General features: G+C 42.0%; 2 protein-coding genes across 2 annotated transcripts in view; one reads left to right on the top strand and one right to left on the bottom strand.

The window, feature by feature from the left end:
- Positions 1 to 14: 14 nt before the first annotated feature.
- CTNNB1 (catenin beta 1) lies at positions 15 to 6978 on the top strand (the record flags this gene model as incomplete). The annotated part of the gene is made up of 13 exons (XM_079538082.1): positions 15 to 237; positions 373 to 626; positions 721 to 959; positions 1044 to 1245; positions 1573 to 1717; positions 2209 to 2312; positions 2392 to 2730; positions 2999 to 3157; positions 3961 to 4080; positions 4223 to 4373; positions 4466 to 4587; positions 5957 to 6017; positions 6770 to 6978. The coding sequence occupies exons 1-13, from the start codon at positions 18 to 20 to the stop codon at positions 6976 to 6978; spliced, it is 2325 nt and encodes a 774-aa protein (XP_079394208.1). The 5' UTR covers positions 15 to 17.
- A 2506-nt stretch (positions 6979 to 9484) lies between these two features.
- Positions 9485 to 27983, bottom strand: part of ULK4 (unc-51 like kinase 4) — a gene marked incomplete at its 3' end in the record, with an annotated part of 210418 nt that continues 191919 nt past the window's right edge. Inside the window, exons 35-36 of the mRNA XM_079538560.1 lie at positions 12140 to 12228; positions 9485 to 9569 (exon numbers count right to left, since the gene is read on the bottom strand). Of these exons, the coding sequence (XP_079394686.1) occupies positions 9485 to 9569; positions 12140 to 12228 (174 nt within the window). The remainder of the gene's footprint in view (positions 9570 to 12139; positions 12229 to 27983) is intronic.

Below are 27983 nucleotides of genomic sequence, written 5' to 3'. Positions count from 1 at the left end.
TTGTTACAGCTGACTTGATGGAGTTGGATATGGCCATGGAGCCAGACAGAAAAGCTGCAGTCAGTCATTGGCAGCAGCAGTCGTATCTGGACTCTGGTATCCATTCCGGTGCCACAACAACTGCTCCGTCTTTGAGTGGCAAAGGAAATCCTGAAGAGGAAGATGTGGACACAACACAAGTCCTGTATGAGTGGGAGCAAGGGTTCTCTCAGTCCTTTACCCAGGAGCAAGTTGCTGGTAAGGCCTTCTCTGCTACGCCAGCTTGTTTAGACGTGCAGCTTAATAATACAGAAACGTCAATACTGAATTATTATTAATCTAGAGGAATATTATTCCTGTTTGAGTTAAAGACATATTTACCTTGGTTTTCAGATATCGATGGCCAATATGCAATGACTAGAGCTCAGAGAGTGCGTGCAGCTATGTTCCCTGAAACACTGGATGAAGGAATGCAAATCCCATCCACACAATTTGATGCTGCCCATCCAACTAATGTGCAGCGCCTGGCTGAGCCATCCCAGATGCTGAAACATGCCGTTGTTAATTTGATAAACTATCAGGATGACGCTGAACTTGCAACTCGTGCAATCCCAGAACTGACCAAACTGTTGAATGATGAGGACCAGGTAAGTATTTCATATTTTGTTAACTTTGGTCTAGCGTGCCTGTGGGGATCTGTTGATGTCCTTACACAGAAGCTTTCTTTCCATACTCCTGTAGGTGGTGGTAAACAAGGCTGCGGTTATGGTTCATCAGCTATCCAAAAAGGAAGCATCTCGCCACGCTATTATGAGGTCTCCTCAAATGGTGTCTGCAATTGTACGTACCATGCAGAATACGAACGATGTGGAAACAGCCCGTTGTACTGCAGGCACACTACACAATCTCTCACATCACCGTGAAGGCTTGTTGGCAATCTTCAAATCAGGAGGCATCCCCGCCTTGGTTAAAATGCTTGGGTATGTGGATTGCTGAGACAGTAATTTGTGTCTTTGAGCTGTTGTTGGTAGATCCGGATACTCATCAGGCTTTTCCTTTTGTAGGTCTCCAGTGGATTCTGTGTTGTTCTATGCCATTACAACTCTTCACAATCTCCTGTTACATCAGGAAGGAGCCAAAATGGCTGTCCGTCTGGCTGGAGGGCTGCAAAAAATGGTTGCCCTGCTCAACAAGACAAACGTTAAATTCTTGGCCATCACGACAGACTGTCTTCAGATTTTAGCCTATGGCAATCAAGAAAGTAAGGTAAGTGCTTCAGCTCTTGAACCTCTTCTAATGAGCAGGCTTGCTAAGGATGGCTTTAAAGGATCTTGTGTACTGAGTCTTTGTTCTGAATCCCGTATCAAGTTAAGGATTTTGTCAACTGCCGAGCAGTTTGCCAGTCAGTCCTGGCCTTGAAAGAAGGATGCTGTTTTGTGGAAGTGTTCATGGTCAAACAGTTCACAGAACTGACCAGTAGTTGTGAATGTTTTTTTAGAGATCTGTAGCACACGGTCTGTGCAAGCCAGCCTACTCGCATGACCAGGAGGTGACAGATAAGTGCTATATTGCTATATTTCTGCTGTCTTTCAGCTGATTATTCTGGCAAGTGGTGGACCCCAAGCTCTAGTAAACATAATGAGGACCTATACTTACGAGAAACTATTGTGGACCACGAGTAGGGTGCTGAAGGTGTTGTCAGTCTGCTCCAGCAACAAACCTGCTATTGTTGAGGCTGGTAAGTACATTCCTTGTACCTCTTTCTCCTTTCCCCTTTCCTTTCCCCTCTTCTCCTTTCTTTTAAATAAATGTATACTGGACTTCAGAATCAGTACATTCTGCATTAACAAGAACAGAAGCTTGCCAGCGTTGGAAATTAAACACAGTTGGTCTTTTGATTTATAGCTAGTTTTAGAGGCCTTAAGTGTGCAGAAGTATAAAAGACAGTCTGGTTTTATTAAGTCAGCTGTGGAATTAGCTATGTGCCTTTATGGCTGAATGTTGTCAGAATTGTCTCCTTAGAATATTAATACATTTTAAGTCAACATCACAAAGAGAATCACAGCTTTTTTTCTTCGTATGTATTGAAGGGTAAGGGTCTAGGCATAGTAGGGTACTAATCCAAAGAAAGAACCAGAAGCTTGTGAGATATTGTGAGAAAAATTATTCCATTTACAGGGTGAGCATTTGAGTAACAGTGAGTGACAAACATGTACCATTTTCTTCTAGGTGGAATGCAAGCTTTAGGACTCCATCTTACAGATCCAAGTCAGCGTCTCGTCCAGAACTGTCTCTGGACTCTGAGAAATTTGTCAGATGCAGCAACCAAGCAGGTAAATGGGCCTTCTAAGGGATCAGGATCAAAATAGTGGGAGAGGAAAGAGACTAAATTTTCTTCTACTCTTTTTGCAGGAGGGAATGGAAGGCCTTCTAGGAACTCTTGTTCAGCTTTTAGGATCAGATGATATTAATGTTGTGACTTGTGCTGCCGGAATCCTTTCTAATCTTACTTGCAACAATTACAAGAACAAGATGATGGTCTGCCAGGTTGGTGGCATCGAGGCTCTTGTGCGCACAGTTCTTCGAGCTGGGGACAGGGAAGACATCACAGAACCTGCTATTTGTGCGCTCCGTCACCTCACCAGCAGACATCAGGAAGCTGAAATGGCTCAAAATGCAGTACGTCTCCATTATGGACTGCCAGTGGTGGTTAAACTGTTGCACCCACCCTCACACTGGCCTTTGATCAAGGTAAATAAATAATGGCTGATGTCTGTCAGTGCTGAAAACCAGTGCCTTTTTAATGTAACATTAACTGAGAAAAATACTGTGTTTCCGAGGCGTTGGAGAACATAACTTGCCTGATGGAAAGGCTGCTTCAAACGAGCAGCTTTCGAGTTGTCTCTTAGCGAGATCCAACTGTTTGGGACCAACTGATTTAATAACAAACAAACACAGTGCTAAATAGCAAACGCATCCCATACGTTCTCTTATTCCCCACTTCCTTTCTGAACTGCAGGCTACTGTTGGGTTGATTCGCAATCTCGCGCTCTGCCCTGCAAACCATGCCCCGCTGCGTGAGCAGGGTGCCATCCCACGGCTAGTTCAGCTGCTGGTCAGAGCACATCAGGATACCCAGCGACGTACTTCCATGGGTGGAACGCAACAGCAGTTTGTGGTAAGTGGCCACCAGGAACTACAGTTACCTAAAGAGCTGTTTTCTTAACTTTTGCTCTGGTTTGTATTACTCTGTTGGTATGCTGATCGTTCTGCCTTGGCAGATCTGAAGTGTTCCTGAATGCAGCAGATTGTAGAAATACTGGTTTTGCCTACCCTGGCAAAGAGAGTAGTTCTTTACGAGGAAGTTCCTTCCTTGTTGGAACTATGAGTTTTGGAATGTTGTCACAGCTTAATGCATATTCTCATGCTTAGGGCTGTACCAGTACAGAGAAATTGCATGGGCTCCATAATTAACATACTAGGTCAGTGTGGCAGGATCAGTCTTGATTTTTCCCTCCCCCTGTTAAACATGGTGACGAAGGGGAAGTTATATTAGCATAGGCAAAAGGAAGCACTACCTACTAGTACAGGACTGTAGTTAATACTTGCACAGTCAGGGCCTCTTAATCACCGAGTAGCACTTTCAAACCTAGTAAAAGGCCAAGGGAATTCAGCTTGGGAAAAAAAACAACAGTATTGTCAAGTCAACGTCAAGTTTATAATGGGCTGGGAAAAAAATGAGAACACAGGAAGATGTTCCACTGAAATGCTTCACTCACTGAATTTAGCTGGGTAAACTAGGCCAGGTCTTAGCAGGGATGTTAAGCTGGAAGGTTAGCAGTAAGTAGTGGGTACTGAAGCCTGCTGGGGGAGGCATGTGTGTGCAGGAGATGAGTTTGGCTGACTCTTTGATAATGATCAGCTTGTTAGAAGATGGTGTTCAAGATCTCAGCTGAAATGCCTTTTCTTTCCCCGACTTAGGAGGGTGTGCGCATGGAGGAAATCGTTGAGGGCTGCACTGGAGCCCTGCATATTCTTGCACGTGATGTTCACAATCGAATTGTAATCAGGGGTCTAAATACCATTCCACTATTTGTGCAGGTAAGCGGGAGCTCAACAAAATGCTGTAGTAAATACTAGAAAAACTAGTATAACTGCTCCAATGCTTTGGTGCTAGAACTGCTAATTTGCATTGTACTTTTCAGACAGAAGAGTTAAAAGAAACCCTGTGTTTTGATTGCAGTTGTTGTACTCCCCCATTGAGAATATCCAGAGAGTAGCTGCGGGTGTACTTTGTGAACTTGCTCAAGACAAGGAAGCAGCTGAAGCAATTGAAGCTGAAGGTGCAACTGCCCCTTTAACAGAACTGCTTCATTCTAGGAATGAGGGTGTTGGTAAGTGAACTTAAAAAAAAATAAGTTTCATACTTTAAGTTAGAAAAGTTGCTAGAAGAATTGATGTTGACTAAATTTGCTTCTTTTAATAGCAACATATGCAGCTGCAGTGCTGTTCAGAATGTCTGAGGACAAACCACAAGACTACAAGAAGCGACTTTCAGTTGAACTGACAAGCTCCCTGTTCCGGACTGAGCCAATGGCTTGGAACGAGGTGAGTTGTGTCCCTGTATGAATGGCACCTTGGGCAGACTTCACTTTCAAGTCCCCCCTCCTTCCACTAGTGAAGTGTAGATGCCATCAGTGATACGGGTTCAGTTTTAACGTCTGTAGCTTCGTTACTCTGCATGTTCAGGTTCAGTGAACACGTGCTCATAGATTTGCAGAAAATTAGGCAAGCTTCAAGTGCTTACTGTTGTCCTAGGAGAACAATTTATTCATAAACAGGTGATGCTGACAGTCTTGGGAATCTACTGCATAGGGCAGGAAACCCTTCTAAGACTACAGTGTTGCTCAAGTAGAATGAAGAATGAGCAGTCTTAGAGCTGCTACTTTAGTGCTTTCTTTTCAGATAGGAAGAGTTTCTAAAGTTTCTAAATCTCATTTTGCTCTGTGTAAAGCTGTGTATAAGAATTCTGTACGTCTCTGTGCTGCTTCTGGTTTCAAAGGCCAGCTCGGCAGTAACCTCTAGGAATTTCAGCCACTTTTTGCAGATTGTCCAAACCTGATGAACTCTGGTGGCAAATGCTGAGGAAAGAATGATAGGATACAAAGCATAACCATACCATTATCCTGTAAGAACTCTTACTTAGCAAGCCCTGTAGGACTAAGAAGCTTGGTGTGGGTATGTCGTTTGTGTTCTCCTTAATTGAGAATTGAGCTCTCAGACTTGGAAGTATTTGCAAGCTATCACATGAAGTTTTTTCATGCTTAAAGTCCTGCACAGTGAATTGAGACTGAAAACTGCCTTTGGGGCATGTTTCACTAAGTCTGTCTTTCCCCAGATCCTTGAGGTTCAGGAGTTTTATCTTGACTTACTTAATAATAGGTAGCAGCCTTTGACTTGTAGTATTTAAGTGCTCATTTCTGATTTCCTAAAGTCTGTATCCATCTAACATAGTAACATGAGGAAACAAAGCAAAAATGGAAGATCTCTTTGAAATACAGGTTGTTTCATTGCATGCAGACATGCAGTTCAGTAATTTGACAAACCAGGGGAAGTGCACTGGGAACTAAGCGCTCTGTCGCTAGCTCAGGAATCTCTATCCAGCTGACTCACAGAGGTTGGGTGGGTATACCAGAGCAGTGCTCCCAGACCTGCCTCTTCCTACTTGTTCCCAAACAGAAGCCTCTTTCCAGTGATTATGGCTCCTGTATCTAAATAGGGCTGTTAGACAGTGGGTGCAGATGCTTGGATAAAAAGACATTTCACGTTCACAGAAGTGTAATACTGCTGTGTGCAGTGCAGAAGAGTTGCTAAAAAAGGATTTGTGGCAAGCTTTAGAATTTCTTAAATTCAATTACTAGTGTTGGCCCTAAGAGCTGACATTAAAACCGTTCTGTAACTTTCTGTGCACATCTAGACAGCGGATCTTGGACTTGACATTGGTGCCCAGGGAGAGCCTCTTGGATACCGCCCAGATGGTATGTCTGTTCCATTCCCCTTGACTAAGCTTAAGCTGAATAAAGTCAAGTCACTGACTGTAAAGGAGAACTGCAAATGACTTAAGAGTGAATTACTCTTCAGCAAGATATTGCAAACTGACAGGCAGATGGGGAACTGCCAGTTCAAATAAGCAGTTTCTGCAACACCTCTGGCTGCACTGAAATGGGAGCCATATGAATGTGCAAAATTGGTGTTGCTTGTCTGAGTCTTGCAAGAGAATCTCCCACTGAGCTACTGTTTCCAGAAATCTTCTAAATCCTTTACAGATGGACTTGACAATTCCAAAAGTGCAGTTTTCTTTAAAACAAATGTTGGTATTGTATATATTAGTCTTTAAGCGTCTGTAGACTTAAACTCAAGCCTATCCCCACGGGTTGTGAGCTATTTTTGACTAGTCCTTCAGAAGAAAGTCTGCAGTCTCGTAGCCCGGTTTTGCTGTAGTATTGTTGGATTTTAGTACTGTTGATTGTGCAGACTAATGGCTTGGCTGGAATCTGCTCGTGCTTCTGACTGCAGTGTGCTTTGTCTGCAGAATCACACTGGAAGGCTGTTTCAAACGATGGAATAGTCATTAAGGGCAGGCAGCAGATCGTTTTGAACTTGGCTGAACTAGAAAAACAATTAGATGGCTACAACGATCTTCTCACACACTGATACTTGCAGCTTCTGATGCGTCTAACATCTGTTAACATTATGCTCTTTTTCCCTCTGCCACCTTTAACTTTCCTAGATCCTAGCTACCGTTCTTTCCACTCTGGCGGATACGGTCAGGATGCCTTGGGTATGGACCCTATGATGGAACATGAAATGGGTGGCCACCACCCTGGTGCTGACTACCCAGTTGATGGGCTGCCAGATCTTGGCCATGCCCAGGACCTTATGGATGGGCTGCCTCCAGGTGACAGTAATCAGTTGGCCTGGTTCGATACTGACCTGTAAATCATCCTTTAGGTAAGAAGCTCCAATCTTGAATTTAAAAACAAAACAAAAAGAGAGAAACGAATTACTGGACTCAGGACTTGGTTGGCAGGGAGGGAATGGCTTAAATGGGTCCCAGTGTGACAGAATACTGAAAAAAAAAAGCTCTGGAGACACACGATCACTACACTCCTACAATCCAAACTGACTTCTGCCGTTAAATGTGGAAGTAATTAACTGTAATGTCTTGTGCATCACCAGCTTCATGCAGTCTTTATGTTAAAATGCTGTTTACTAAGGAACACTGACATTTTAATCTTTTTTTTTCTTCTTTGCAGCTGTATCATCTGAATGAACTTGCATTGATTGGCCTGTAGAGTTGCTGAGAGGGCTCGAGGGGTGGGCTAGTATCTCAGAAAGTGCCTGACACACTAACCAAGCTGAGTTTCCTATGGGAACAATTGAAGTAAACTTTTTGTTCTGGTCCTTTTTGGTCGAGGAGTAATAATACAAATGGATTTTGGGAGTGATTCAAGAAATGAGGAATGCACAAGAATGAATTGCAAGATGGAATTTATCAAACCCTAGCCTTGCTTGTTAAAAATTTATTATTTTTTTTAAATCTCTGTAATGGTACTGACCTTTGCTTGCTTTGAAAGTAGCCTTTCTTTTTGCAGTAACTGTTGTTAGTTTTTTTTTTTAAGTCTCTCGTAGTATTAAGTTATAGTGAACATGCTACAGCAGTTTCTAATTTTTAAGGATTGAGTAAAGGTGTAGAACACTAATTCATAATCGCTCTAACTGTATTCTGAATAAAGTGTAACATTGTGTAGCCTTTTTGTATAAAAAAACTAGACAAATAGAAATGGTCCAATTAGTTTCCTTTTTAATATGCTTAAAATAAGCAGGTGGATCTATTTCATGTTTTTGATCAAAAACTTTATCTGGGATATGTCTGGGTAGGGGCCAGTAAGAACTGTTTATTTGGAACCTTGTATTGGACAGTTTACCAGTTGCCTTTTATCCCAAAGTTATTGTAGCCTGCTGTGATACAGATGCTTCATGAGAAAAATGCAGTTATAAAATGGTTCAAAATTAAAGTAAACTTTTAATTCACTCTGTGTCAAATTATTTCAGTCTGTATAGTTATGCTTTGACAGGTCTTCCAAAACCTGTTCTCAAATTGCACAACACTTTCACTACTTCAAAGGCAGAAACCATCCCACTGAGGACTATTCTGTCCTTCAGAGCTCAGAGCTGTAACCACAGAGGCTTCCTCCTGCAGTATTTTTTCTCTTGAACTGCAGCTGCTTTGCTGCAGCAGCTTCCTCAGCAAGGCAGCTACACTTAGTGCCTGGCCTGCGAGGCACATACTGCCCTATGGCCAAAAAATCAATTGAAAATTAGGAAGCAGCATATGTCAGAAGCATGCTGTCAGTATGAGGGGGAGAAGGTCCTTCACAATTCTCAGCTGTTCCACTAGCTTTAACTCATTTTCAGGTGTACTCAGCCTTCAGTTCCCACTTGAGATAGGACCTACATGCAGCTTGCTTTCTCTAGAGGCAGCACCTGTGCAGCTGGAAGTGAGTAATGCCGTTCTAAACTGCTGGCTAATTTATAGACTGTGCACATCTGCACTCTGCAGCTGTCACCAGCCTCTGCCCAGAGTGCTCATCCTGCCTCAGAGCAGCAGCTTGCCAGCAGAAGATCACAAGGGGAAAAAGCTGCAAAGGATCACAGCTCATCGTAGGATCCCAAGGAGATGAGAGCTGAAGCAAACTACAAAAGTGCTTTCCTCTGCTTACAGAGCAGATGAACTGCAGCTATGGTGACCTCTCATTGAGTAACCCAGTTTCACTCCTCCCAGCAAAATGTGCTCTAGAAGGTTATTACAAAACATTTCACCAAATAATGTGCAGGATTTTCTTCCTTTCTGAAACCTCCAGCTCTAATTCCAGCTGTCAGGCTTTAGAAAGGGATAGATACAGTGATAATAAAGGTTTTGTAAGAAAGCAATTCCAGTAGAAAGTACAAGGTGAGGTCAGTTTGTTTACCTTGTGCTGTTGGCTTGCCTCCCCACTTGGAGAAAGGGCTGTCCAAAGGTGGGCTGGTATCAGCAGCTCAGGAAGGTCCCTGCCTTCTAGGTGTGGCAGCAACATGCAGTTGCTTTAAGGCACCAATGTCACATTTCTAACACACCTTAGAATAGTGAAACACTTTCAGCCCATACTGTGAAACAACTAAACTATTTATTTTATTTGCTCTTCTCAAACTCGAGTTGTCAAGCACTCACACTACATCACACACTGCCAGCAAGGTAAAACAGTAATCAAGAATTCACCCATAAGGGGCTATAAAAAAGAAAGCTGTTCTTTCTGAAGAAGCCAAAACCATGCCTGTGGCTCGCGACTCACTGGCTCTCCGAGTGAATTAGGACTGACTGCTCTGCTTGTGTGAAGACGTTGGTTCAGGACAGTGTTGAGCATCACGCACAGCTGCGCATTTTGGTGGGCTGGTCCAAAGTAGTTCACTTGGTCAGCTTTGGATTTTCATCTGCCACTGCTCTCAGAATTTCAGATGACAGGGAGGCAACAGCAACATCAGCGTGAGAGCTAGGAATTGAACATAGTGACAGCTGTTAAATGCTCTCAAGGGAAAACTTTTTGTTTAAACCCCCCATTTGCAATTATCTATGCTGGAAGATTCTCAGCATTACCCGTTGAGTAACTTTATCCCATTTTCCTGTTGAGCAAGGACACGCAACTAGTGATTTTATCCTGCAGCAGATCTTGTGTAAAAATGAGATCCAGTTTAAATTCACAGTAACTGCTGCCTTGCTCAATCTCCTCCGTGAACGGGAAGATAAAAATCTACCATGTCCCCATGAATCCCACACACACACAGCTTGAGAGGAAAATGACTCCACTTCTGCTTTCTCCCATGCAGAAACAAGCAGTTGGGTTTGCTTTTTTTTTGTTTTGTTTTTTAAATAGTCTGCCATCCTTCATTATTAACTCAGGAAATACAGCAGCAGGCCAACTTGCAGCTTCCCTTGTTGCTGCTAATGACAAATACCTACTAACACTGCCTTCTGGAGAACTCAAAACTGCCCATGAAATCCCAAAGATCAGCCTGCATTGTAAACCAATTTCTTAACGAGCATCAGTTTAAAGCAGAACATTCAGTTACCTGAAACAAACGCATGTTGACAACTGAGGAGCGCATTGCTAAGACCCCACGTTTTGAAGTTCAGGTTGAATTCCACCTCACTACTAAGCCTGATGGGTTGGTTACATACCAACCCCAGGGCTGCCTGTTCTGACTAGCCAACAGTACATAACAGAGTTTGGCAAGAGGCAGCTGCTACAAGGCAGCGGGAGAGAGCACCGAGAGCAGCGTGCTGCCCAGCCATATCCCTGCCAGCAATGGCACTGCTTGGTTGTTGTCTTCCTTCTGCTGCACTGAAAGAGGAGAAACCGGTCTGTGAAAAAACAAGTGAAGCAAAAACACGCCTCACCCACTCCGACCTAGTGATGGTATGTGGGTGGCAGGGCCTGGGAGATCAGGCTGCTCGTGTTTCCAATTCAGCATGAAGTTTGGAAAGGCTTCTTAGCAGGGTTCAAAGCGCAGGTGAGAAGAGGAGGCTGAAATGAGTAGGTGGCAAGGGACATTGTAGGGAAGATGGCACAGGAGAGAAGTTTGAGGAGATGGCAGAATGCCTGTAACGTTCATATACAGAAAGGCCACTTGGCTACACTTGATTGAGCATGCTAATCCAAGACTTTCCCTGTCTACCCTGTAGGTCATTTGTCCATGCTTGAGATACAGGCTAGATCCCTCCCAGGCTCCTCAGCAGGTGAATGGACAGAGATGCGCGTTCCTTAAAATCTGGGAGGACAGAAAATGAAATCCATGAGCTCCTGGGAGCCTTCCTGCCACTGCTGCAAGCAGAGGAGCCTGGCCTATGATTTGGTCTCCTGAGCATCTTGAGTCAAACGAGAGAAGCTGCTGCTTATTTTGGACTCTGTAGTATGTGGTTTTCTGAGTACGGAGTTGTGCAGATAACAATTAGAGGAGATCAGAAAGGCAGACTCAGAGCTGGCTGCTGGATGTGCTGTGCAGCGCATTTAACACTGAAATGCAGTGAGAGATTGAGAACGTTCTAAAACAAAAAAAAAAATCTTCTTTCCCCACCGTCACATCACTGTCATCTTCAGTGGCAGTGCCAGCATCCCCCCTAGGGAGAGCTATCATTTTGTTAGTTGGATTATTTACCATGTCATACAAAAAACGTGAGTCAGCAGCTGTTCAGGATGGGCTTGGTGTGTCCCAGCACACAGATCCTCAAACTCACCACTTCCTGACCACTTCCTCTCTATTCACATCCCTGCTCCCATCACTGGGATGACATCAAGGTGTCATCCCAGACCACTGCCTGTGTTTGGGAGCACAGAGAGCACTGCACAAACTGAGCGGTTCAAGAATTGATCTATAAAATACCATCCCCGATTTATTTTCACCAGGAGCAAAATGGAGCTTAACAGCCTGCAGTTGGGGTGCAGAGAACAGCAATTCATTCATTTATACATCCAAGGGGAGGATTAGGTGGTGAGGGAAAGTCCAAGGGAGGAGGAGCTGAGGTCTGGCCAAGCTGCTGGGACCAGCACCTCTGTTCCTGCAGAGGAAGCCCTGGCAGTGCCCACAGCCTCAAAGCTTTGCTGGGAAGCCACAGGTATTTGCAAACAAAAGCATCCCTGTTCTTCAGCTGCATATTTAGGAAAAATAAATAAATAAATAAATAAAAATCAGCTTGCAAGCATACCACACAGTTTGGTTACTTTAAAACAGGGCACAACTACCACATTGTGCATCTCACCCACCATGCCAAGATACACGGACCAGTATCCGGTTATAAAAGAGACTGATTGTTTGAAATAAAATTAAAAAACAACAAGTTTAACATGACAGATGTGCACCAGCACAGGCTGGCGGTGCAGCTGACTGTGGCCAGCCACAACTGGGATCAAAGCGGGCCCCAGATCCGCCACAGAGCTCTGATGGAGGGGGCCGAGGGTGGAAACCTGAGGGGCCTCTGCTGCAGGAGGCGATGCTGGAAGAAGTCAGGGAAGACAGGAGGCGGAGAGCTCCCATCCTGAAAGCCCCGAAGCCCGAGGGGACTCACCTGGCAGGCTGGGCCAGGCTCTGCAGAGCACAGAGCAGAGCATCGCCATCACTCTTCAGGCTCTCCAAGCACTTCTCGTTTGAAGTTATCTGGAACAAAAAGAAAGAGAGCTTATCAAAGGCATTGAAAGAAATTCCTCTCTGTCATTTTCTGCGGGATAGGGAAGAGGGAAACAAGTTACAGCATTTGTTACCCTTGTAAATGGAATGTGACATTAAAGAGACCCAAGAGAAAAGTCCCTTTTACCAAAAAGGGCTGAAGTTTAGGCACAGGCTGTCTAAAATGTCTCAGCTTAATTAACAAAATCCTTCTTTTTCTGCGTGCCTGTATATGTATGTGAGTTCACACATCAGTCTGCCAACCCTGATTTCATCCTTAGGACCATTGTAAATACAAACCATTGATTCTGAATTCCACAGGGACCCTAGGAAAAAACAACCAAGCCTGTGTCAGTCTTAACATCAGGACACGTGGGGTTTTCTCTGGTTGGAAACAACTGCATTTCAGTTGTTGCTTGCTGTTCACTGTTCATCAGGAATATTGCCTGCACAGGGCTCTTACAGAGCACACAGTGACCCAGGCTGTATGTCCTTCAGTATCAACAGCATCCTGATCATAGCTGAATTTGCTGTGACTGCTTTCTCTCACTCATCTATAACAGCCGGTTTGTGAGGTCTCCAGCCTTACACAGCATAGCCACACAGCTACAGGCAGCTGCACATTCCCTGACCCAATAGCAGAGTGAATGGGAAGGCCATGGGGACACAGCTTTAACCTGCCCAGCACGGTGACACAGACACTGGACACTTAACAGCTTGCTGAAGCAGTAGTCCTATCACAAAACAGGGGGGGGAGAAGCAAAATGTTGCATATCAGTTCCTGCTTGCAAAGGTAAGTAAATCTTGGCCAAACAGAAAGGAAAAGGAGAGGATCAGAGCAGCTGATTATTTTGATACTGGAGGAGTTAATGCCTGAAACAACAACTTCTAATCCCAAAATCTGGCAAGGACTTTTAAGCCTTAGCATGCCACGGCTGGTCCTGATCAAGCAACATGTCTTTGAATCTCCCTTTTAAATTACATGAGAAACCGTACTTAGAGCTGCCACCGCCACCATTTATCAGCAGTGATTCTCAGACACTACAACTGTAATCAGAACATCCTGTTGTTAGCAGGAATAGGGATCTGTCTGTAGTGCACTAAAATCTATCCTGTGTGTCAGGGAAAAAAAAACCAACAAAAAACAGTGACCTCATTACCTAAGTATAAATCATTAGTAAGTTCTGATTACATGTTGTTAGGCATTTTTACTCTCCTGAGGTCATTTCTGAACCCTTTGATTTATATTTCAGCAATCCATTATATTTCAGTAATCCATTCTCCTTTAATTCACATCCCGTAGCTGCAAAAGACATTTTGTAATCTGAGTTCTGAATTTCAGACAAAGACAAAACTGTAACAGTATGGCTGCTGAGAGAGCGAAGTGCTCCAACCACAAGACACTGCTGTTCCTCCCCCGGGAGAGCTCCTAGCCTCTACTAAACATTTCCAACCAACTCTGAGGTACCCCTCATGCTCATTCCTCCCATTTATCCCACACACTTGAAGGAGGTCACAGCAGAACAGTCACTGAAACCTGGATCATGCTTCATGGAGTTACGATGTCAAATAAAGGCTACTGGTACCTCCAGTTCTAATAAACCCTAATGCTTAGGTGATGAAACCTGTACCACCTCCGTGTTCTTTTAACAACTTGTCTGTTGTGCATTACACATCAACCATTCAAAGCATGCTCAATTATAAAACCTTATATCAGTTTTTTGTTTTCTTTTTCTTTTAATTCTGAAACACTCTACTTCAATTAATGACTTCGTCCTATGGAGTTTTAGGATCTAACTACAAGTTTGCCTGTGTTGCAGCATGCCTTGTGCCACCATAGAATCACAGAATGGGTTGGGTTCGAAGGGACCTTAAAGCCCACCCAGCTCCAACTCTCTGCCATGGGCAGGGCTGCCGACCAACAAGACCAGGCTGCCCAGGGCCCCATCCAGCCTGGCCTTGAGTGCCTCCAAGGATGGGGCACCACAGCTTCTCTGGACAGCTGTACCAGGGCCTCGCTGCTCTCTGGTAAAGAATTTATTCCTAATATCTAGCCTAAATCTCCCCTATCTAGATAACACTGCAGTGATGCATTGCCAGCAGTGCAGGTGGCACCCCAAGGCAGGAACTGGATCAGCAGCACTTTACAGACTTCTTAACGTATTAAAAGATTGCTCAGTTTTTGTCGTCATTTTGTTCCACAAATAAAAAGAAGTTAACAAACCAAGCTGTGAACAATCAAACTTTTTGGAGCCACATGTACTTCTCATGCATTTCATTGTCGTCTTCTCCTTCCCAGCACTTCTGTATCCTTTATCCACAGCAGTTCTACTTCAGTTAGAATTTTAACAACTTCTTTAATGATCCCTTGTAACAATGCTGATTTGTCAGGGCTGGCTACAGCACATACTTAATCACTAATCAATAGCTGTTCCATTAATTTAAAATGTAATTAAAATCTCAGTTTAGTTGCATACTCACTGCAATTTTAAAATAACTTCAAAATGGCTTTCCTTTATTAAGCTAACAGCCATTCCAAAGCTTTCCTTCCTTCAGTTTTATTCAGCAAGGATGAATCATAAAGAATTCCATAACTGATACGTAAAGATCAGTATTACTTACACTTGAGAGCAGCTGCCCAGGCATTGCGGGGCTGCTGAGGGTGAGTGCAGGAAGGGGACAGCAGGAAGCACCCAAAGGAAGAATGCTTTTGTGGCACTGAAGGACATGGTTAGCGGGCATGGTGGTGATGGGTTGGCAGTAGGACTACATGTCTTAGAGGCCTTTTCCAACCTTAATGATTCTGTGACTCGATGATTCTTTGCTAATAAACTGAGAAGTCTTCGATCCTACTTTTTCCTCAAGCTTTAAATGCTTAAATAATTAAGCCAATTATCTTGCAGGATCAGTTAGCTGCATTTCTCACTCAGCTTTGCTAGCAATGGGAGCAGCCACTGTCAGTACATGGGCTGGTTTACCAAACAAACACCAGATATTCACAGGTTTAGGATCACTGTGACAGCAACACGTACCCAAGCACTAAGCATCTCAAAGGCCCTTCTGTGATCAAGAGCTTTGGTTCCTGCCACAATCAGAATAATCACATCTCTTCCCTGTGCACTACCTGAGGTTCTATGTAGGATGTGGACAAACTGAACAAACATCACAAAATACAGTGTTGTCAAAGCGCTGCCACAGCCAATGTGACAGCCCAGTGAATGAGTGAATGGAACGGCATCACTGGAAATGGGGCTGGAGAAGAAAGCCTCCCCATGCTGCTGACCTCTTGTATCTTTAAATGTCCTGAGATGGACTTTTGCTTCCAGTCTGTCTCACCAAGCTGTGTGCAGGCAGTGCAGGAATCAAACCAAGTGCATTCCTTGGTTTGTCATTCACCATTTGTGGGCAGTAACACTCAGCCACTGCCTCTTACAGAGGAGTGCTGTGACCAAGAATATGCTCAAGGAGGGATCAGTGCAGGTGAGAGTGCTCATAAGGGTGGCTGCACAGTACTGTTGCTCCCCATGGTGTACGAGATTTCCTAGTAAGGACTGAGCACCTTTGTGACATCCATCCCATCAAAGCAGGCTTCCTTGCTACTCTCCTCTTTACAAATGGTTCACCACAGAGAGACAGACGGAATGCGTGTGGGAAGAACAAATCAAGTCAGACGAGTTATATTTACGTTACTAATTGCCAACTCATCTGAACAGGCCTGAGCAATGTTGCTGGACCATAAAAACAAGAAATGAAAGTTACAAATGCATGAGTGTTCCAGGTGTGCTTTGGCAAGTACTGCTATAGCCAGGGACTGCAGACACAAAGACATTGTGGCGTTCAGATCCTGCAAATACATGTGAAAACAAGCAGGTATCTGTGACAAAAAAAAACCCCTACATCAGACAGTTTAACTCTGATTTTAGAATTCAAAAGTCTTTTTTTTTTTTTTTTTCCTCCTTTTTATGAATAAGATTCGTGTTCTGCTGAAGTCAGCAGCCAGCTCCATTTGACTTTGATAAGGCCAAGGTTTCACCCAATGTGTTTTGCTGTCTTACAATTTGTAGGTGTGTGGGTTTATTCCAAGCTTATGGCAGTTTCCACTGCTAACTTGCAGACAGCCGGGCTCCAGGCAGGCTGAGCATGCTGCCTCAAGGGCCTGTTGCAGTGAGACAAGGCAGGTCTGCTCCCATTGTATCACTGTTAATTGGTTTTGGAACTGAGGTTGGAATCGGATGATCTTTGAGGTCCCTTCCAACCCAAGCCGTTCTACAGTTCTATGACTTTGAGTGTTCCTTGACACCTTTCGCTTTATAACTTTTATAACCCTCTTTATAACCCAGAAAACAGATATGATCACAGCTTCTATCTTCTACAACTGAATTCAGAAGATTTAATTTAGTGGAGGTGGACAGGGCTATCTCTTTACATCCTTTAGAACCAGTTGGCCACAGCAACCTCATCAGCAAAAGTAACCCACAGTCCTGTCCAGCAAACGGTAGATTCAAGATGCCAGAGAAGACTTCCACAAACTGTTGCAGGGTTGCATTACACATAGAATCATAGAAACATTAATGTTGGAAAAGACCACTAAGATCACCCAGCCCAGCCTCAACCCATCCCCATCATGCCCACCAACCACATCCCTGAGAGCCACATCTACACATTTCTTGAACACCTCCAGGGTTGGTGATTCCACCGCTTCCCTGGGCTGCTGTTCCAGTATATGCAGCCTGTTCCATAGTGCACATTAGCAAGCCCAACATCAACATGACATTAAAAATAAACACTTGCCACTGTGTTGCTGGTGACCTCATCCACAAACACAGGTTCATCCATCATCTGCATGCTGATGGCTCCGTGAGCTATCACTTCAGAGTAATTTCAGTCTGCCCAAGCATTCCCTGCTGGGCCCAAATATCAGCTTTAGCAAAAAGGGCCATGGACAGAGTTTGTACACTCTGGCAAGCCTCTCATAGGTCTCACTGTATCTGAGGAGACCAACAACTCCTAGACATCTGCTGGTCTCATATGAATTCCCCCATACAAAAGAAAAAGGAGAAATCTATCATTTATATTTTCCCCATGAAACCACAGAACTGACTACACGTTTTGAAATTATACCCAAATTTAATTGATACATGCTCCAGAAGTTAGGGATGGCCTCCTTTTCTGGGCATAGCAGTGAATACAACTGACCCCAGATCTTTCACTATCATACTTCATGCTATGGTGATGCAAAATTATTTCAAATGTTTCTATGCTCGTATGGGTAGGAATCATACAGATAACTCATCTTCTCACTATTAGGAAAAAATGTGACACCCAGAATATACTGGAAAGCGCTGACCTTTAAATGGCAACTACTATATAGGAAAAGTATGAAAGCAACCAAGCAAGTACTAATTTCATAAATGCCTACACATATCCAAGGACACAAACACTTGAGCAGCCATGCCTGTGATGCAGAAAGGATCTGACTACACCCCTATGAACTGCCAAATACTTACAACTCACTGGAGAAATCTGAGTTTTAATGCATAGCCTCAAAAAATTAAAAGATGAAAGAAACCCAAGAACAACAACAGAAAAAGCTGGTCTTGCTTTAAAATGCTCGACACAAAAATAAAGACTATTATGTTATCATGAAGCCATATTTGAGTGGATACTGGCAAATTGTCCTTTTAAAGAATTGTTGGTGCAATTCAGGCTTCTCCTGGCAGAACCTTTATATAGCATTAAGTTTTGCTGAGGATGAAGCAGAAGAACTTTGTGCTCACACTGGTTATCATCTGGACTTGAGCACAGCACCCCAACAACTGAAAACCTGTACAACTTGACTTCAGGTTTTAGATCTACCATTCCAAGACTGGAAGGACTATCAGGAGTTATATTAAAAATACAGAATATGAAAAACGAATACGTGAAGAATAAAAGAGCAACAAAATCTTAAAAATCATTACAGATTATGAGTTTAAGCTAAATATTAAAGCATTAAAAATTAATTCCTTCATAACCTTTATAGGCTATTATAGGCTTAATTTCTATGGACACATAAAACTTGATGTTTTCTTTTAGTACTGAAAATGGATGGTCCTTCATACAGTAGAAAAAGACAAAACATGGGTCTGCAGAGTTTTTATTAGAGGAGAAAGGCATCATTTTTATTCTTTGTATAAAAAGCAACTGAATATGTAAATGACTGAACAGGGATGTAAGTCTCTAAACCATCTATTTCTGAGGAAAATTACGCTTTATGTAATGGTTCAATTTGCATAAAATTGTAAAAACGGTCGTAAAAACAAATGAACTTCTAAAAATCTGTCTGCTCACTGTCATGTGACAGATGGCTCTGGCTGCCTGGCAGAAAGCAAACAGCTACACAGTTGGTCCTCTCTGACCTCAAAAAGAATCATTTTCATCTATCTACTTTTTCTGTTTGTTTGGTTCTTTTTTTTAAAATGAGCACAGTTGAATTCAGGCATCTTTACAGCAGCCAGTAAGTCATGCATGTGCAATTACAGAGAAGAGGTCAAAAGGAAGTAATAGTGATGAGCCCAACAGATGACACAGCTGGGCAATCTCAACAGAATTGCTCTATGTAAAATTACAGTGCACCAAAACACCAAACGAGTCCAGCAATACTTTTGTGCTTGCAGAAACAATGAATTAGGACTCCATAACAAAAAATAACAATGATAGTCACTGGGAATTACGCTGGCCTTGAATGATGAATCAACTAAACAGGTTGCAGGTTTCAGAATGCTTGGCTTCGCTGTACAATCAGAAGAAAAACATCTGTCTGTGTGAAAACAGAGCGCATCTCTCACTGCTGACCATGGCAGTTCTGCTTTCTGGATGGCTCCTGTATCTATTCCTAACCATGCTGGGCTCCCAGCATCCTAGCACACCAGCACAGCTAATCCCTACAGATGGCTCTCAGAAAGTGAACGCATTTCCAAAGAAGGAGGTAAGAAACTTTCCACAGTAACACAAATTCACAGCTTGGCAGCTTCTGGAATAAATACTTTTCCTTCTTGCTGCTCTCTCAAGAGCAGGTTCCATACTTGATTCCCCTCGTTATAAGAGACCATCCTGTACAGACTGACTGAACACTTTAATGTCAGTCACGAACAATCACCAAAAAGGCAGCCCAACTTTGCACCCAAGGCAGACACGCACATTTCCAGACTTGCACTACTTATTCCAAATGAACAGACTAAAGAGAATTAATCCCTCCATATGCCAACTTGCAAATAAGAGCTTACATCAGAGGTCATCCCCGCTCACTGCAGCTCCTCCTGCAGAAAAGCACAAGTTCTCTGTCACTCACATTTTGGATGTCATCACTATTAGCTGTTTTGTTCTGTTTGGACTCCATATGTTTCACCTTGAGTACTGCTGGTTTAGTGCTATCGAGCAGCTAGTGATCTCATAACTACATACCCATTTTCCTCTTCATATCTCAGCTCACAGGTACCCACACCTGGCTGATGACCACATTCATCAGTCGTGAATACATTCCTGAGCAGCTTTCCCATGCTTTTGTCAATTTGCTATGTTGCAGCTCCTGTCAGTCTGTATATGGAAGAAATCCTTACAGCTGTCCCTAACATAATACCATCTTCCTGTTCTTTATAGTCATATTGCAAGAAACAGATACATGTAAACACTGCAGAATTTCTTTGCTGCAACTGCAAAACAAAAGGGCCCCAAGACAAAAGTTAAATGATTTAGAGCAGAAACTTGCAAAGAAAAGATAAATCACTTTTTTTTTTTTTTTTTAAAAAAAACTCTCAGTACAGTGCTTTACAGTCATCTTAATCTTTTCTTATCAGCTGACATTTCCAACTCATGCAAGAAGTGCTCTTGTTATGCTAGGAAGCAAGAAGGATCAAGCTCTTCAACCTGGCAGTCTTCTATCAACAACAAAAGAGGAAAGATACAGCCACTGCAGGTCCAACATGATGTCATTAACCAATGACACAAATGGTACTGTACTGTATTACTGTTGATAAAAGATGTCATGGAAGACCAAGGTTCATTTTATTTAAGGGCAAACTCATGCTGCTGGTAACTCATCCCTGACAGTTTAAAAAGAAGGGCAGCACACGACAACTCTGCATAAATACTTGATGGCAGACAGAACAAGGAGAGGGGCTGTGTGTGCAGCTCATGGGCATGGGGGATATTTCCCTTTGGTTTCACTGCCCGGCTGTGATCACCTAAGTGGGAGAAAGTGAGGAAGTATCTATCACAGTGTCAAGGAAAGAACAAAGAAGTTACAAGCTAGCTACTTAAATTGTTCTTCCTCACCACACGGAAGGCAGTCTGGTACTGAGTTATCACAGATACTCCAGCTTATCTTCTGTATTGTGTATTCAAACAAATTTTAGTTCAATTAAAACCATGCAATTAAGTAAATAATCACAAGCACTTGAGTTTAAACAGTTGAAGAAATTACCAGGCACTTAGCTAGAATGTGACATCTACACACACAACCCACTAAGTCGGCTAGCTCAGATTACCACTGATGGTGATTTACAATAATCCATTGCATCCCGTGCTGCAGAAGACTTGGGAGCAACCATCAGCTGTGCTGTATCAGGCAAGGGAGAATGAACTGCCAAGCAAGGGGGCAACAGCTCCTTCAACAGCTGTGCTCTGAGGGTACTGTGATGGAAGTCCTTACTTTGAAAGCTCTGTAAATGTTAGAATTCTGAGCTACCAACATAGGAAAGATGCTAGCGCAACATTTTTAGTGCATCTTTATTTTTATAAAACACATCCAAATTGAAATTAATTATGTCATCTACCAGTAACACGGTCCAAGGGCCTTGACAAATGAGCTTTTCTGGGTTTAGCTGCCATGTTTTTTTGTTTAGTTTTTAAAGTAAAAAAATCACTGCCCTACCTGGCTGCTGCATTTCACTGCCAGTGGTTCCTGACACCCCAGAGCAGGAACAGGAGAAAAAAAAATCCCTTCTTGCATCACTGAGCTCACACACCTTTGTCCCTAAAGGTGGAGATTAAGAGGCAGAAAACTGAAAAGACAAAACTTTCTTGGTGAAGAAACAAGTCCACAACAAAGGGGAAATCTTGGCCTTCCATAGACACAAAACGCACAGAATTGCCATACTAAGAAGCCTTTTTCCTATAGAAAGTAAACAGTTTAATTTGGATAGAACATTCACCGGAAAACAAACTGATTGTTTCTCTTTGTAACTCTGCAATACAACAAAGATTAACCATCATTTTGATGCTTATCTTGAACAAGCAGCCTAGAAGGCAATGTCTAATAAGAAAAAAATTTAGGAAGTGACTTTTATGTAAAATTGCCAAGCAAGTCCTATTGAAAAGTATAATAAATATGAGCCCAGCTGCTGTGGCTCAACATTAACCAGCTTTGTGATGCATTGTTTGTTTGGCCATGAGACGCTTGCTGAGACAAGTTAAATTTCAATCTTGAGTTGTATTATTAAGTCTTTCAGGGAGAAAATTCTTCTTTGTAGTTTTTGTTATCTCAAAATACGTTATGTTTAAGTACCAGCAGATGAACAAACATACTCTTATTTTACATGTGCATCGGCTTTTTGCTTTTATCTTGTGTGTCAAATTGGTGTTTGAGAAACGGATACCACTGGCTAAAAGCAATCCTAATGAATGCAGGGGTTCTGAGAAACTGCGCCCACGCAGATCAGACGGTGAACCTTACACTTAGCTTACAGCACTGCCACTGCTGCAGCTTTGGCTTCAGCTGAATAGACAAGCCTATCGAACTGTGTACAAAAGGCTGCCGACAGCACAGCTTTCAGCTATGATCTAATCAGGATGTGAACTGGGTATTTTCCCCCTCGTTTTCTTTGTGACTATGAGAAGAAAGTTGTCAAGTATTATCATCGCTGCTAACACACAAAATATCCAAACACGGGATCCACATACGGCATTTTGAACTTCATAAAGCAGTCTGTCTTATCCAAGAGGTTTGCAGATAAAACCCTCCAGACGTTTTTTGCTGATGGGCAGCTAATTACATCATTGTTTCCAGTTTGATGTTGCACAACTCCTATGAACAAGGTGTGCCTTAAAATTAGATGGTGCAGCCCATATGCTTAACCTGATTAGGTCGATAATTTAAATATTAACACTGTTACGGAAACGAAAGCAGACATCCTCATTAAAAAGAAGTCATACACACTCACATTGTGCTTTTTAAGACAAGACTTACTGTTTTCAGACTCAGAACGAACACCTGAATGTCTGCCACACAGTACTGCCTCTGCTCCCATACCTACAGTGGCAGTCAATTTGATAACTTTGTCCTCCAGGACAAAGTAAGTGAGTCACAGCACAAACTTAATCATGTCACAGTACAAAGCTGATACGATGATCTCATCTTTGTTCCAGGAAAAGTAATAAACTCAGTTTCCTATTTACACTGGAAAAAATCTAACTTTTGGTAAATATCATACAAAGGCCCTGACCACACAGTACACAGAACAAGCAGTGTGACTGGCACACTATTAAGGAAAATTTTTGTGTAAGTTAGACGGTGGAGTTTTGAAGTTTAATCAGATCTACGATCCTTTCTGGAAAAGGTTAAGGTACTTGGAAGTTACACTGATGTCAGGTTAAAAGTAATTTCATAGATTAAAGTAAAGATTTATTGTTCTATTTCAAGCACTCAGCCCAATCTAAATTAGTTAGCTCATTTTGAAGCATGCAGAAACAAAATCTAAAATGACTAAAGCTGACTTAAAAAGAATACCTGTCTAATCAAAGCCTCTAGCTCACCTGCTGGGATTTTTTTGTGATTTTTTTTTTTATTTGGTAGAACTAGCAGGAAAAGTTTTATCTTCAAAGAGTTGCTGATTGCTTATAAAGATTTGAAGAATGATTGAGATTATCATTCTAAAACAGCACCCAGGGGAACTGGGCAGATCAAGGGATTGTTAACGAGATATCAAGTCTTTCACATCCACATTGCTGACTTAAATTCAATCCAAGACAAATATCACCCATCTAGTGGCCATCTGATGATGTGCATGAGAGGTGATACTCTTACTTTTATGGGCCTTAAGAACACTGGACTGCCAACCAATTTGGCACTGCAGCAAAACCAAGGAATGAGTTGACAACAAGAATAATTAAATCAACTTTTTATCTCTCAATACAGTAATACAAAACAAGGCATTGGCTTGCTGGATCAGGTTTAGATCACAATTACTTTCATTAAACTGCTTATAATAAGCGTTTCAGACTCATAGGCTACGAGGGAGAATTGAAGTATTTCAGTAAGGGAAAAATTACTAACTTCCAGGGTAGACATATTGGGTTTTTATGACTTATAATTTACAGAGAAGCCATCACTAGATGTGAGTGAGTCAGACAGCTTCCTATTATGGTTTTCTGAAGGAGCAGTCATTATCACATGTCAGCTGCTCATAATGTAGCACTCTTTATTCTTCTCTCATTTCATAAAAGCAAACTAATCATTTCCAAACATTTATTTACCAGTGAATTTAGACTCTAGCTTCACTTATAGATTATAGTAAATATATCATTTTAATATACTTACTAGTCACAGCTGTTCTACATATGTTTGTTTGAATAGTTTGCAACTCCTAATACTATGACTCTTCATTTACTAATGAGTCTTAGAATAGATGATGAACTGCATGACATACAAATATTACTCTTTGCTGACTACTGGACTGGGTTAGACTAAGAGTCCACCTCCCAGGCCTAAAGCTCTTTGCTCCCAGTAGATGACTACATTTCAAATGGCTACAATGGAAACCAATCCCACAGCCAGCACATGGAGATGAACTGACTTACCTACGTACAAATGGTACTACGTGCTGTGTGGGTTGGGCACACAGCAATTGATGCAGCAGGAGCAGAGCCTCTTCCCTCAGTCAGCCTTCTTCCTTTCCTCATTCCCTCCCAAAGGTAATCCTTTCACCCCTTAACCCAAGACAGTTCCCAGCAGGAACCTCTGAGCTCATGGCAATTACTTCCCACCTGTAGGGCAGGAAACCACCAGAGCATGAAATGGGAAAAGCTAGAGGAATCCTTGGTTGAGTTTTTCAAAGGATCCCTCTACTGAGTTCACTGTTCTACTAGGGATGGCAGCCTCTTTCCTTTGCTAGGTCCTAGGAAAAATCCAGACAAAAATGCCCCTTAGTCCAGGAAGAGGTAATACGGCCTCTAAATACTGAAGAGTACCGACTATCCACAGGTGTCTCCCTCCATGACTTCCACCAAAAGCTCAAGTAGGTTCTAAAATGCTACCCTACAGCAGGTTTTCATAGCAGGCTAAAGCAACCCAGCACAGCAAGACAGGTGTCTTAGTCAGGAGCAAAGAGCAAAGCCACAGGCTGTGAAAGAGGACACCTTGCAGGAAGATACTAGTGATTTTCCTGCTGATTCTTTCCTACTCTCTTCCTCTTGTGCACTCCCTTCCAGCTCCCATTCACCCCTGGTTTTGTTAGCCATTGCTCTGTAGACACCCACATATTTGTCTTAGGGGATGAAACGGCAAGCATAATTTACGGGAGGGGAATGGGGGACAAGGTTCCTTCACATTATTACAGAAATAACACTACCATCAACACTTCTTCCACGTCCTTGAGGAAGCCTTTTGTACAGTCCTCTGTGAAATGGTTGGTGAGAACATAAAGATGACCGTGGCCAAATTCACGAGATTCGGCAAATTCCCGAATCAACGGAATCCATAAAGACAAGGTCCACAGAAGAAGCCCTTTCTTCTCACATTTCCTGTGAGCTGTAAGAGGGGTGCCACCCTCTGCCAGGAGGCAGCTAATGTGCTTCTTGGTACCCTTCTATGCACAGTCTGGCAATCCTGCCCAAGGCTCAGGGGTTTTACCAGAGGATCTTTGAGGTTTCTTTCAACCCAAGTCATTCTATGATCCTCCAATTCCTCTATCACATGAGTGGGATGGTTGATCAGAGAAATGTGACTCAGGACAAGGGGTCTTCCTGGAGCCAGACTTTACCCTCTCTTTCCTGTCCTTCAGTACACTAGGATGGGTAAAGCACGTGCCTCCAGACTCTGAAGCATCTTTGCTCCAGATGCCAACTTGCCACAACCAAGTAGCCTTTTTCACAGTATTATGGTAAGTAGACTGACATACAATTTTGCTACATGCCAGCACCTTTCCAACAAGAATAAGGCTTACTTTTCTTCCTATCACGCAAGCCAAAATTTCCAAAAAGCCTTTACAAAGCCCACATCCTCTGACAGGCTATTGTAAAAATGATAGTAGGCCAATCCTCAGCAAAATTAAAAGCTGGTGACCATTACAGAAAACAGGCAGCAGTCCAAGAGAGGTGCTGACCCAGCCAGAAGAAAGCTTCTTACTTCTGGTCCCACAGACACTTCTTAGCCCAATATCATGCAAGCTCCAAAGTCTGTATAGTTAGGGTGATTTTTCCCTACATACATTATTAAAATCTGTCATTACTGATATGATACTGAGTATTATCTGCAATTCTGTCATCCATTCAATCAATATTTTGTCTGCAACTTTTCACAGTCAGTCTTAGTTTTAAATAACTATTATTAAAAACCTTTGCTGTTCATCTCTTTACTCAGACAATTTATGAATACATTCCATAGGAAAGATCTTGGTGGGATTATAAGAGTCATTCACATTTATGGTAAAAAACTAGCCATTTATTATTTCTTATCATTTAAGCTGTTACTAATCTTGAGAAGAACTTTGCTCTCTCCTTTTCCAGCATCTTAGTTGCTTTAGGAAGTCCTACTGAGAGACCTATGGAAAGCCTTTTAAAAATCCAAGTCTACTGTATCAAATAGATTACAACTCTACACAAACTACTGAATCACTTGGAAGATCTGGAGAAATATGAATTTCAAATTTCATTTCAGACGTGATATTGACTATTACTTAAGGTTTCATATTTACCTTTTGTTTACCTGTCCTTTCCTTATTACCATACCTACCAGTCCTGTCTTAGCAAAGTCAGAATTAGTTGTTTGTAGATCCCTGGAGACCTTTTAAAAATTTTAGTATAAATGATCTAACTTGGTAGCTTGCATACCACAATTACAGGCTAAGCAACTTCATGAGTTCCTCTAGAATTTCTGGACAATTGCAGACAGACAGGAGCAGCTGACCTGTTACTACTCAATTAAACTACTGTAAAACATCTTTTTGTAACACTTAATTTGCAGACATTTCCTTATATATAAAAAAACGATTGATACGACAAAACTGTGTAACTTTTACTAGCAAAGTCGGAAAGTCTGAGAAGTGAAGTTTGTAGCATGAGACTTTCCCTCTTCAGAGGAACACTTCCTATGTCAGCATACAAGATGAATCTTTGATACAAGGATTTAGTAGTTTCTCAAAGCTCTGTAGATAGCAATGAGTGACTACTTTCATTGCCAACAATGTATATCAATCCATCAGATGAAAAAATACATTAAAGAGGGCTGACTATGAGCATGCAGAATGACACTCTTGTCTCTATAAGACAATTATTTGAAAAATATACATATCAGAATATAAACCAGATAACCGACCATGATAGCTAACTCAATAATCAAATTGCTAGAAGTACACAAACAATAGCCAGAATTATCTCTTCCTCAATGTTTATAGACAAGCATTCCATAAAATATAGGAAACTACAGACACGTGGAAGTTCTCATGGATGTCACCCCTGGAGGTAAGCCATCTCATCACCTTGGAATGGTTTCTTACGATTTCTCTTGAAATACACCCTGGATAAAATTCCTGCAGATAAGAGCTTATTAGTGACTGTGTCTGTTCGTTATCACATTTCCATTCAAAAGTTTTGCATGTCAGAGGGACTATCCTAAAAAGTGACACTCAGTGACACTCCCTATAAGGCTTAGCTTCTGAATTTCCTCATAAAAACTGAAGTGAGAAAAGTTTTTGAGGAACATGTTCCTATATATTTGTAGCACACGTATGACAAGCACACAAATGTAATTAACATATCTAGCTTTTGAGTCTGAGAACAAATTGTGGGTGTATTAGTTCTTGCTTAATCAAAGTACCACTGAAGTACTTTTTAAAAGGATAATAAGGCAGTGCAGAGGACTAAGATTCACAAAACTATTTAAGAGAAGAGGATAATTTTGTAATGGGTGTGGACTGTGGGAGTTTTCTGACTGGATGCTCAAAGCCAAGAAAAACCAACCCTTTTTTCTCTTCCTAAATGAAACAAAACCTTCTCATAAAGACATCACGTAAATTGAAAAATGTTACTGCTCTAGGATATGCAGGTACATTAAAACCAGGATATTACAGCATTTAATAAGCAAAAATCACAGTTTAGAGAGGGATACAACATAAGAAATGTGAAATTAGAAAGTGTTTGTTGTAAATGTATCTGAAAACATAACCACAATACTCATGAGAACACTGCACTTACAGTGTTAGTAGAGGAAAATTTGCATAATTAAAAGGCATTGATAATTTTCGTAATGCAGGTGTAGCAGTAAGAACATCACTGCATTGTAATTAGGAGAATTATGTCAGTCTCATTTTAAATTGAACTCCGAAACTTCAGACACGTCAGTGACATTTATATGAGTAAAAGTTACTGGAACAACCATATTTAAAACACTAATGGGCAACTAACCTTTAGTTTGTTAGTTAAAAAAAAAAAAAGACTGTCAAAAGTATGCTGCTAACCAACATTTGAGGGCAAAAAAAATTCCTCTAGACAGT

Source organism: Tetrao urogallus, assembly GCF_951394365.1.
Source record: "Tetrao urogallus genome assembly, chromosome: 7".
Classification (NCBI taxonomy): domain Eukaryota; kingdom Metazoa; phylum Chordata; class Aves; order Galliformes; family Phasianidae; genus Tetrao; species Tetrao urogallus.
This window is presented reverse-complemented; position numbering and strand designations above follow the sequence as displayed.